The following is a 12,592-nucleotide window of genomic DNA, read 5'->3' on the forward strand; positions in this document are numbered from 1 at the left end:
GATTTAACTGGCAGGCAAAAAACAAAAGACAAATAACTAGAGACCGGGAAATGGTGGAATAAGTAGCTTCGCTAGACAGTGAGTTAAGGGGAAAAAAGTTAAAGACAGTGCTAAAGACGAGAGAGCAGGGGGGATAGTTGCTAATGTCGGACTCTAACGTAATTAACTTCCTAGGAGTACGGAGCGCGTTTAAAAGTCGTTCCAGCTCTATGACTTAGGCAATTGAATAGCTAATGACTTTCCCCGAATCCAATACAATACGCGACGAGACGGTACAGGGAGTGATACATCTGTCAGACCTTTTTATACTAAACCCCATGAGGTATACTACCAGATACGCAATCGACAACCATATCCGCGGTACTTATCGACAGCTTTTGTCCTACGAGTTAGCTAGCGTATAACCTTCGACAAGACACGAGCAATTAGGCTAGTTAGGCTAAGATCCTTTATTGGAGCGCGGGCCGCCTTGAAACCGCGACGAAAATTAATTCCGTAGAAAGGGTCAACTACATCCACATTTCATGGACCTATTCCAATAGCCTCGAGTTATTTCACAAGAAACGCGCCAATTTTAAGAAAACCGGAATTGCCGACGCTAGCTAGGCTTACCGTTCCTACGCCTTGACGGGATTCTCAAACTGGATCACAGCTATGGCGGTTAGGGTGAAAAACGAAATATATATATATGAAATGCTTAACAACTTGCCCCTCGCGCCCTCAGCAGCAGTGTCTAGGGTCACCAAAGGATTGGCAACGCGCGCGGTGGGGGGGAATGGCGATGCGAAAAGTGCGTTGGTTACTCTAATGCCGTTGTACAACACAGAGCAAGACGATTTACCACCAGGCAACCCAACGTTAATATTGATTGGAAGAGATGAGGTTTACTTGGGACGTGACGAAAGGGGGTGGATGGGTCATGTCATCTCCGGCAAACACGGGGCAGTCGGCACCTGTAGGGTAGGAACGCCGACACGTGTCGTATTTCCTCAAACTTTGTCGCCCAGATGCTTGGCTTACAGGAGTGCGCCAACCTTCCCGACCACGGATTATTTTACTTAAGCTCCTTTCACACTTTCGCTCGCTTCTATTCGCCCGCCGACACGATGTGCAAAAAGCGCCGTTGGTTGGAAGACGACCCCTGGATGGTAACTCTAATGTTGTTGAAACAACACAGAGCTGGACGCTTAACCACCAGGCAACCACACGGTATATATTATTAAGCTCCTTTCACACTTTTGCAAGGGTTTTTACTTTGATAAGTACGCGCTGCAGCAACCCGATGGGAGCCTCGAGACGGGAAGTAGTTTAGGTTTACTTGGGAGGTGACGAAAGGGGGTGGTGGGGTCATGTCACCTCCGGCGAACAAGGGGCAGTCGGCACCTATAGGGTAGGATCGCCGACACGTGTCGTATTTCCTCAAATTTTGTCGCCCAGATGCTTGGCTTACAGGAGTGCGCCAACTCTCCCGACACGCGAGGGCAAGTGTCAAGATTTACTAATGGTCCTATAGCTAAATAAATATTGAACGTTAAAGCCAAAGCTAGCACCGGTAAGCCAAAAATCTGTCCTAAGCCTAAATCTAGGACACGCATTTCTTGTGAAATTCCCTGTTGCACATCAGGCAATGAACTGAATCTTTGAACCGTGATGTGTAATTGGGGAGGCTACAGAAAAACTCTCCGAACAATCTACAGCTGTCAAGACAAACTAGACGAAGTTTAACTGTATTATATACATCTACGTCCGTAATTTCCGAAGAGATTTCAAAGAGGCCGAGCGGCTCCACGAGAAGCCGCTTCCCGCGTAGGCACGCTCTAATGTAGGATCGCTGCTTGGCTTTGTCAAAGGCTACAGCGCTGGGATTCAAACCCTTAGCTAAGGCGTAGGCAAATCCTAAGGACAAGGGACCACAGCTATGGACGTCTTCTTGATCTTGGACCCTAACAAACTCCACGTTTAAGACAGGGCCCGGATACTTGACGATATTGCATATCTGGTAATACACTTCGTTTGTAAAGCAGATGGGTGCAGTATTCAAAATCCGGACCGTTCCCTCGACACAACCAACTGTCGAGACAACCATACAGTGATCCGCACTTAAACAGTGTACTACAGTAGTATATAAATAAGAGAACGGGATGGGTATGAATTTGCCATAGAGATAACATGGGGTATGATACCCTATGGGAAAATTAATATTAGGTATGAAAATTGGACGGTCTGGAATTTTTCCGAAGCGGCTTTTTTGTGCATCTTGGACGGCACGGAGAGTACGTAAGTTTCACGGTAAAATGAGAACAGAGCGGGACGGGTTAATAATAACGTTGGAATCTCGTCTCGATTTGTCTAAATCGTCTCTCTTGGAAGGCAAGGAGAGAGCGAGCTCTAGTTTGGAATTTCATAAATGGTTTATCGTGCCTTTCACCCATACGAGACAGTTGTCTGCGGCGGTGGTGTTTTTTTAATTAGGTAAATCGGATTATAGGAAAGAAGAAAATTAAGCTAAATTTTGACGGTTTTTGAACAAATCGCGTGCGGTTGGATATAAGAGATGGGGAAAGTTGGGTATACGTACAGGGTGATAGAAGAAACATGAGCCATGGATGAGGGATATACTAAATGGAATATTACCATGGGTATATACATGTATATACATATTAAATGGATTAAAGTATTTTTAAGGTACAGTTTTCTTGTTTAGCCGAGCATAGAAACGGTTTAAAAAATAAGAAATACTTTTGTGGTCTTCAAAAATGTATCCTATTTTCCACGTGGATTTATAATCATCAAAATTATATAAATTCTTTATTGGTAAATGAATAAAAATCAAAACCTCATCTGGTTTCACTCTTATTTCGACTCAAATTTAAAAATAATCGATCCCCCCGGGGGGGGGGGGGGTTAGGAAATGTGACTTCACGGTTTCAAGGTTTATTTGCACCTTCAGAAAAATAAAATACTCCCACAATAGGGTGAAAATCTTTGCAGTTTTTTAGTACATATTAACCCTTATACCTTTCCCAGGAGCTCTAATAACATTATTGTTTTTCACACCGAAGATAATGGGTGGAATTCAATATTGAATTTTGTACCTTAGTAGTTTCGTGGGAATTGATGAAAATTGGAATCTATTTACGAATAAGCAGTCAATACTCTAGGAATTGCGACCCCCACCCCTTATTTAAGATATTACGGTATCAAAAATTATATTCATCAATCTTCATTGTGAATAATGTCCACCACAGGCAGCTCTAGCTCTCAGTTAAATAAAAATGTTACCGTTGCCGTAATTCGGTACACGGCGACTTTAGGTCCCATTCCCGGGCGTCCGGATTTGCCACTATTCGATTTTCGGCTTTTTGAGGTGACGGATCGCAAAACCAATAATGGGTTTTGGGTGGATTTCCGCCCAAACCCATTAAACAACACGATTGATGTGCACCTTTGCTATCATCCAAACATCGCAAACATTCGACGAAAGCTTGGTGGATTGAACCAACTGATACGGGTACTTTTCTAGGCCTTTAATTTTAGGTTTCAAAATTGAATTATCAATTTTTATTAATATTCAAGGTTGAGAAAGTGGACCGAAGTATCACCGATGAAGAAGACTCGTGGGTTAACTTGATAAACTCTGCCCTTAACGCCCCACAGTCGTCAACTCCCCAGCTCCCGTCTACTATCCCAATTGCAGCGTCAGCCCCAGTTCCATCCACATCATCATCTATCACTGCACTATCTATCACGACACCTTCATCACCTCAACTTGCGGAGAAGCGAAAGAAGAGAAGCACAGCGACGGAAAAATCTAATAAAAAGAAACCGAAGAGAGTAGAATTCAATGATGAATTGGAGAATCTAATCGCTTTGCAAAATATAGTAGACGAACCCTATTAAATTAAATGATAAATAAAAGTCATGTTTAAAGCATGAAATAATAATAATAAAAAATAGTAATATTTCAATATGCATTGGTTAAAATGATAAGTAAAGACTTGTTTGAAGCCTGAAATAATAATAATAAAAAAATAATATTTCAATATGTTTTGGTTAGTCTCATGGTTGGCTCTCGAAGTTGGGGACGCAAGCTAGATGGAGTGTTTTCTCTTTTCCCCCTTGCTTTGGCCTCCCGCTCGCGTTCTTAACTTTACACACGCTAGCTTGGGTCCTCAACAATGCGATGTATCACACCTCCTCGGTGGTGAGAGCTGGTAACCACTACGTTGTGTGGGCTAAGCGGATACGCGTCCTTCCCAAGCCAAGGTGTTGAGGTATCGTGCCGAGGGCTGCGTGGTACTGGGGAAGTAAAACTACGGTATCGCTAACGATCCCCTCGGGGCACCAGGCGACACCCCGTTGTATCTAGCCTTCCACCCGGGTGGGGGACTACCGGGTGGTGACCTCCTACTTGCCCCCTTACTCGTGGGATGCTTATGGATTCTAAACACTTACCTAAAACTAAACCAAACAAACCTACGGTGCAGGGGTCTGCTCAGGGCAAAACCCTCACTGATACCACTTTACAAGGGCTTGTATCCAGCGATACTCGTGCCGATTCATCGGTGCGTGTGTCTGGCAAGCCCTCGAAACGTACCGTGTGTCGTCGTCTCAAACGACAGATTGCTCGGCAAAAGGTCAAATCGGGGTCTGAAACGGTCTCCACCCCCGCTGGGGGTGCGGCGGCCCGTGACAACCCAATGAAGAGGCCCAGAGCGGAGGATTCGACTCCCTCACCCAGTATCTCGCAGGCGGCGTCGAAAAAGGCAAAGTCCTATAGTGACGCCGCCAGATCAGAAAAGATGGCCATTGTCAAAAAAGGCTATTCGACGGCGGTCATCACGGAGGAAGACGTGGGCCCAATTCAGAAGGCGATTCTAGGGGCGCTGGATGGGATACCTTCGGGGAGCCCTCTACCGCGCCTTGCGAACTTTAGCCTGACGACCGGGGCCCTAGTATACTCCTGTGAGGATTCGTTCACTGGGCAATGGTTGAAGGACAACTTAGCCTACTCGGTGGTGGGGGATGCGGTGTTCTCAGTTATGAGAGCTAGCGAACTCCCTAAGCCGTTCAAGGTAATGTTTCGCACCAAGGACCAGATCACCAAAGAGCCGGCGGTGCTGTTTCGGCGCCTAAAGGCCCTTAATGCAGGTTTTGCCACTGAACGTTGGAAATGTATCCGGACGTACGTGGACAGGGCCGTACGTTACTGGGTACTGCTCATTGATGGCTCCTCATTGGAAGCCATTAAGAAAGCTGGTTTCGTGGGCTTTACTGGAGTGGACAAGGGTTCCTTCAAACTCCTTCAGAACACGGAAACCACCAAAACCACTGTAGCCGAGTCTACGGCAGGGGGTGGGACTAGCGAGATGGGGGATCTCGCTGTGGAGCTCGCTGGTGTCGCTCTAGGCACAGAGGGGGAAGGGGTCGCTCATTCGGAAGCTTGTTCTTCCATGGATGAGTCCACCCTACTGGTAGAATCGGATGGGACCCTTCGGGATCCAGCCGATGTGCGTTCTAGTGGTCCTGGTGAGGGGGAGGATCTAGGGACTGGGAACTTGCCTGTCGGGGGGGGAGGTGCCACTAGCCCTCTCGGGACCGATGAGGTGTAGCTAGGTCCCTTCTGAACCCCTCTCTTAAGGACCATGGGGACGCTACGTGCAATTCAAATCAATCTGCACCATAGTAAGGCGGCCTATGCGGTACTCTGCAGGAGGTTCACTATTTTATGACCAAACTGCTGCTAGACCTAGGGCGCGTATTCTGGTTCGGAGGGATTTTTGCTGTATCTCTCTACCGCTGTACACGTCCCAGGACACGGCGGCCGTGAAGCTAGTCCTGGCCACTGGGCATGCCAAGTTGACTATCACGGCTGCCTCTGCATACTTTGCCCACGACGCGGACTCTCTCCCGACAATTGAGGTGATCAATTTGGTCGACCAATGTGAAAAGAGAGGGTACAAAATAATCATTGGCTGCGACGCCAATGCACATCACATCACGTGGGGCAGTTCTGTTTGCAACAGGAGAGGTGATGATTTACTAGAATATTTAGTTGGTTGTAAACTCCATATTCTTAATCAAAACAATGAACCTACTTTTGTTACTTCTAATAGAAGGGAGGTCATTGACCTCACGCTAGCCACGGAAAACCTTGTGTCTTCCGTGTCTAACTGGCATGTGTCTAATGAGCCGTCTCTGTCGGATCATAGGCACATCTGCTTTACTGTCGCGACTACCTCTGTCCCGGCGGGGACGGAGATACGCAATCCAAAACGGACTAATTGGGCCGGCTATAGGGAAGACCTAATCCTACGCTACGGAGGGGGTCACATTCCTAAACTTACTTCACCTAAGGATCTTGATAGGGCTGCTGGTGATTTACAGTGCTCCATCATGGAGTCGTTTCACCGAAACTGCCCACTTAAGACCGTCAACCGCTCGAGGCTTGTCCCTTGGTGGAACGCGGATCTCAGCCGGCTTCGTAAATACACGCGCAGGCTCTTTAACAAAGCCAAGCGCACGGGTGACTTAATATAGTCAAGCCGGAAGTCTGTCTCATAACCGGACTAAAACTGAGAATGCGAGACTTAATATAGAGAAGCCAGCGGACTGTCTCATAACGAGACTAAACCTTGAACGTGTGAGACTTAATATAGTCAAGCCGGCGGACTGTCTCATAACCAGACTAAAACTAAGAATGCGAGACTTCATATAGTCATACGAGGGGATTGCCTCATAACCAGACTAAAACTGAAGATCCGAGACTTAATATAGTCAAGCCGGAGGACTGTCTCATAACCGGACTAAAACTGAGAATGCGAGACTTAATATAGTAGAGCCGGGGGACTGTCTCATAACCAGACTAAAACTGAAAATGCGAGACTTAATATAGTCAAGCCGACGGACTGTCTCATAACCAGACTAAAACTAAGAATGCGAGACTTCATATAGTCATGCCGGGGGATTGCCTCATAACCAGACTAAAACTGAGCATGCGAGACTTAATATAGTCAAGCCGGCGGACTATCTCATAACCAGACTAAAACTAAGAATGCGAGACTTCATATAGTCATGCCGGGGGATTGCCTCATAACCAGACTAAAACTGAGCATGCGAGACTTAATATAGTCAAGCCGGCGGACTATCTCATAACCAGACTAAAACTGAAAATGCGAGACTTAATATAGTCAAGCCGGCGGACCATCTCATAACCAGACTAAAACTGAAAATGCGAGACTTAATATAGTCTAGCCGACGGATTGTCTCGTAACCAGACTATAACTGAAAATGCGAGACTTAATATAGTCAAGCCGGCGGACTGACTTAATACATTCTAGTGTAAGAAAAAACAGGCTGAATTTAGAGCATTCGGACGCTGTCAAAGAACTAATAAAATTAGTAATAATAATGGACTGTTTACTTTATTGCTTTTAGGCTTGTATTTACATTTATTATCAGTCCCGAGTTTTTAAGACACCTAGCAGACACACGGACTGTTAAAAGATGTGCTACTGGGGTAATATTTTTGTAGCACCCTAGGAGCGAGGGCACTCGGCGTTGCCCGTCAGCCCGTCGGGACATTTTATATTATTTTTCACGCGGACATTATTCTATAAAGAAGGGTTTTGAGTTTTTGGCCACCATTTAAAAAGATGGCAACAAATAGAACCCATCCAGCCCGTCTATAGGTTAAAGGAAACCAGTGTACTAAATATTTGCGAAATCGGTAGAAACGCGCGGATTCAGTTGCGTAGAGAAGATTTTTTACATTTCTGGGCGCCATTTTTCAAGATGGCGGCGGATTGGGGGGAAATCTCTCTTAGTACGCGCCTACTACTTACGAGTAACGTTCCTGCAAGTTTTCAGCCTTCTAGGGCAAGCGGTTTGGGCTGGGCGTTGATTATCAGTCAGTCAGTCTGTCAGTCAGTCAGTCAGGACTTTGATTTATATAGATATAGATTGGTAATGAAGTCTGAAGTCTTTGTTGTCTACTCGGTATAAATTCTTTATTATTCAAAATAGAGCCATTTCAGAAGCTTTAGTGTGACGTCACCCACGCAGTATTCTCCCATAGAACCAAAGTGGTACCAGACACGGCCACCCACTGTCAAAGGTAAGCCCCTGACATTTTACCTTTGCACTGACGTCACAATTGAGATATCCCTATTGAAATTAAAACTCATCCATGAAAACATTAATATTATAGAAGATATGATCAAATTAAATTTAATTATTCTAGAATACATGAAATTAATTATATAGTTATTTAAATTGAATGCAGTTACTTTATTATAGGCTACAACAAAAATTTATTTAATAGATTTTATTTTCTTCAATAATTTAAACAGATGTGGTTTTTAACTTGCAATTGATAATTTATTCAGATTTTGATATTCAAAGAGCATATAGATATAATTTAACCAGCATTCTTTATTGTAGAAAATGCACGAACAGTTTTTAATATCAACTTTAGTCGTTTTTGATATGAACAAATTTTTTTCCCAAGAATAATTTAAAGATAAAGAAAATAATATTTAACATGTTATTAATTGAAATTTATAAAATTAAAAAAAACTATTGAACGAATTTATATAATTAAAAAAAACTATTTTCTCAGGGTCTTTCTCGGCATTTCGCCTGCCATCTCCAATTGGGCAATTGTAGTCTGGGGCTAGGAAAAGAAGAAGATGATAATGCTTGTAATTATTTTCAATGCAATGATTAGAACTTGTATCCTTATCAATTTTCACCTGGGCATTTCTACTTGAAGCAACTGGACTTCCAGCCAACGAGAGCAACAGTTTACTGGCAATAGGTTGTCTCACTGCTGAACGCGCTAGAGGTTTGCTATAAAGAGAAATATTTGCAATTGTTAATAAAATAATGGACATCTACTTAACATAGAACCATTCTCCCCCCCATTATACCTGAGATCAACCTTGGGTGTAATCTTGGTCATTTTTCTCCTTCCACCCAGAGGTCTGTAGTAAATTTCATTTTGTGTTAAACAGTCAATACTCTCAGCCTTCTTCAAGGTGCCCTTGACCTGCTTCTTGTTGATTTGGGCTTGCCAGCGGAGCCAGCCGAGTTGCACTTCGCTCGCTTCTTGCGTGTTTTTCTGGAAACCAAATTTAATACACTTTAGTAGATTAGTAACTTGGCGGTTAAGCCTAAACTAAAACTTACGCGATGGACATATCGCTCGAGCTATCACTGTCAATGTCAGTGTCACTGTCACTGTCACCATCCACTGCATTTGCTGAGGCTCCCTTTGTAGAATAATTTTATGTTGAGTTATAATTTTAGTTGGCCAAAAAATTAATATGATTTTTTTGTATAAGATATCGACATTAGTTTATTATGCTTCCTTTTAACCGTCTGGAGGCGACGGAAGAGCTCAGGTGGAGACCATTTACCATGATTTAAATGCAATACTGAAGTCAGCCGGAATGAAGCTAAGAAAATGGAGGACTAACGACATGGAGCTCCAAACTCAATGGAATCACGAGCAAGACATAGCAGTGGGGTGGCGTAGCGGTTAGCGCTTTCGCCTCGCAGCAAGAGGATCCCGGGTTCGATCCCGAACTGTGGCACCGGGTGAAAATCTGGGAACAAATCCTTCTGCGTAGAGTTTGCAAGTTCTCTCCCCGCTTGTTAAAAGGAGTTTTCCTCCGCGGTCTTACCCGGTTTCTCCTTTCCATCAAAACTTGCAGAGGTTAACGGTAATAGTTAGTATAGGGCGCTGTAGGTTAGCTGTGGCATAGGGGCTAGCCACCACCCCTCTATGCACTGTAAAGGGACCCACCTGTAAACAAGCCACAGGCTTAGTGTGGATATCCCTTCATAGACAAAAGCTTATAAAAAAAAAAAAAAAAAAACATTCATGACGATAGTAAACGAATCCAATGCAAAGACACCATTTCTCATGAAAAGGTTCTTGGCCTGATCTGGAACTCTGAAACTGACAGCTGGGTCTTCGACTTGGCAAGCCTCCTGCTATACCTTGCGAACTGCACAACAACCAAACGGAGCGTACTTCAAGCTGTCGCACGGATATTCGATCCCATTGGATTTCTAACGCCTTTCATAATTACCGTAAAAATGCTCTTTCAACGAATATGGGAGCTTGGATTAAACTGGGATGATGCCTTACCCGAAGCCTTGGCCAATCAATTCGAACAATGGCGAGACGAGTTACCAAGCCTGAATCTGATTTCAATTTCACGTCATTATTTCGGAGGTCACTCAGAGACTGAATTGGATAAAGTGGATCTGCACATCTTCTGCTACGCTAGCGAGAAGGCCTATGCCACCGTAGCATATGTCCGTTATACCACCACCGAAGGGAAAATTGGAGTATCTCTGGTGGCTTCCAAATCAAAGGTCGCACCCCTAAAACGACTAACACTTCCACGACTGGAATTGATGGGTGCAATCCTGGCGGCACGATTGGTCACTTACCTCAAACCGAATTTCCTAAAGAAACTCAATGACATCAGATTATGGACTGACTCTTCTATTGCGTTGCACTGGATTAAGGGGTCTGCCGTGCAGTGGAAACCATTCATCTCATATAGAGTGACGGAAGTGCAATCGCTTACGGAACCAAGAATGTGGGGCCACGTTAGAGGAAGAGAAAATCCCGCTGACCTTCCAACACGAGGAGCGAATATTGATACCTTGACAAGCAGCAGTATTTGGTGGCATGGACCGGATTGGCTCAGACAAGAAGAAAAATTATGGCCAAAGTCGACTGTTGAAACTCCTTGCAACACCACAATCAAGACAGAAAAACGAACGAAATACCAAGACGTAGCACAAGGATCCTGTATCGTATCGCCAAGAGAAGCTCCACTAGATCTAAAAACGTGTAGCTCCTACCGAAGGATTTTAAGGATATCAGCATGGGTCTGGAGATTCGTTATAAACTGTCAAAGGGCGAAGACTGACAGAATTCAAGGACCTCTCGAGACCGAGGAACTCAACAAAGCGGAGATGACCTGGGTACAACAAGCCCAAAGCGAAGACTTCGGCAAGGAAATTCAGCTGCTGAAGAATGGACAACCACTACAAGAGAACTCTAAAATACGTGACCTCAATCCACTACTAGACGAAAATGGACTTATATGCGTAGAAGGAAGGCTGGACAAAGGGGCATTCACGTATCGAGAAAAACATCCCTGGGTGTTGTCAAAGGATAATCACTTAACGAAGTTATTAGTGATGCATTATCATGAACGAAACGGACACGCGGGACTCAGTTTAACTATCTCGGACATCAGAGAACGATTTTGGATACCTCGTGGACGCCAGGAAGTCAAATCAATAATTAAGAGATGTGTTTTCTGTAAACAATTCAACGTCCAGGCAGGCCAAATGCAAGCAGCACCACTTCCAGCCGACAGGATAACCGAGACTCCACCATTTGAAACTTCTGGCGTTGATTTCGCCGGACCTTTATACGTTCGAAACGGAAAGAAACTGGAGAAGACATACATCACCCTTTTCACCTGTGCTGTTACGAGGGCCCTACATCTAGAGCTGGTCGCCAACCTTTCCACGGAGAAGTTTCTACTTGCGTTCAGTAGATTCATAGCAAGACGCGGTATACCCAAGACTATGTACTCCGATAATGCACGTACTTTCAAGCGAGCTGACCGAGATGTCCAGGAATTATGGCAAAAACTACGAAGCCCGGAAGTTAAGGAGTTCATTGGCAACAAGGGTATTACTTGGAAATACATAACAGAAAGAGCGGCATGGCACGGAGGCTTCTGGGAACGTTTAGTACGCACAACGAAAGGCTGCTTGAAAAGAATCCTGGGGCTTGCCACTTTGGGATACGAAGAGCTGGAGACAACACTCATGGAAGTAGAGGCGATCGTCAATTCCAGGCCTATTTCATTCGTATATAACGAGCCTGGTGAACCATCTCCCTTGACCCCTGGACACTTTCTCATTGGACAAAGACTCATGGCCTTACCCTCCAGAACGTTCCCGATCTCAGAGCCGATTCCTACTACTAGACAACACTTGATGAAAAGACTGCGTTATCGCCAAAATCTCCTCGACCGCTATTGGGCAAGATGGAAATCGGAGTATTTGTTCGAACTTCGCTCAGCACACCATGTGAACCAGCCAAAGAGGGAGACTATCCTAAAGATCGGAGACGTAGTCCTCGTACATGAGGACAAAACCCCAAGACTATCCTGGAAAATGGGAGTAATCGAAGAAACATTCAAGGGGAGAGACAACAACATTCGATCATATATGGTTAGAGTAAATGGTGGTCAACGCCTGCGTCGCCCTCTTCAACTACTCTATCCCTTGGAGATAAATTAGTCATATGTATATGTAAATATCAAAAATAATTAGATTATGGATGAGCCTCACTCATCGGCGGGCAGTGTAGAATAATTTTATGTTGAGTTATAATTTTAGTTGGCCAAAAAATGAATATGATTTTTTTGTATAAGATATCGACATTAGTTTTTTATGCTTCCTTTTAACGATATATAAAGAAACTGTAAATGCAATAATTTGTCACACTCTAGTAACAACCTCGAATGTAACATTTGTTTGACGCGCT

The 12,592-nt window shown here is 44.3% G+C and overlaps 1 protein-coding gene across 1 annotated transcript; it reads left to right on the top strand.

Annotated features, from left to right (window-relative positions):
- Positions 1-10,104: 10,104 nt before the first annotated feature.
- LOC149654992 (uncharacterized) lies at positions 10,105-12,345 on the top strand. Its single transcript, XM_089844992.1, has one exon. The coding sequence runs from the start codon at positions 10,105-10,107 to the stop codon at positions 12,343-12,345; it is 2,241 nt and encodes a 746-aa protein (XP_089701118.1).
- Positions 12,346-12,592: the final 247 nt, after the last annotated feature.

Source organism: Phalangium opilio, unplaced genomic scaffold, assembly GCF_054372755.1.
Source record: "Phalangium opilio isolate 3A_F unplaced genomic scaffold, DU_Popi_V2 ptg000078l_1, whole genome shotgun sequence".
In the NCBI taxonomy this organism is placed as follows: Eukaryota; Metazoa; Arthropoda; class Arachnida; order Opiliones; family Phalangiidae; genus Phalangium; species Phalangium opilio.

Bases quoted from the DNA above. Each gene is read 5' to 3' on its own strand.
- LOC149654992 (XM_089844992.1), top strand. From the start codon at position 10,105: ATGCTCTTTCAACGAATATGGGAGCTTGGATTAAACTGGGATGATGCC.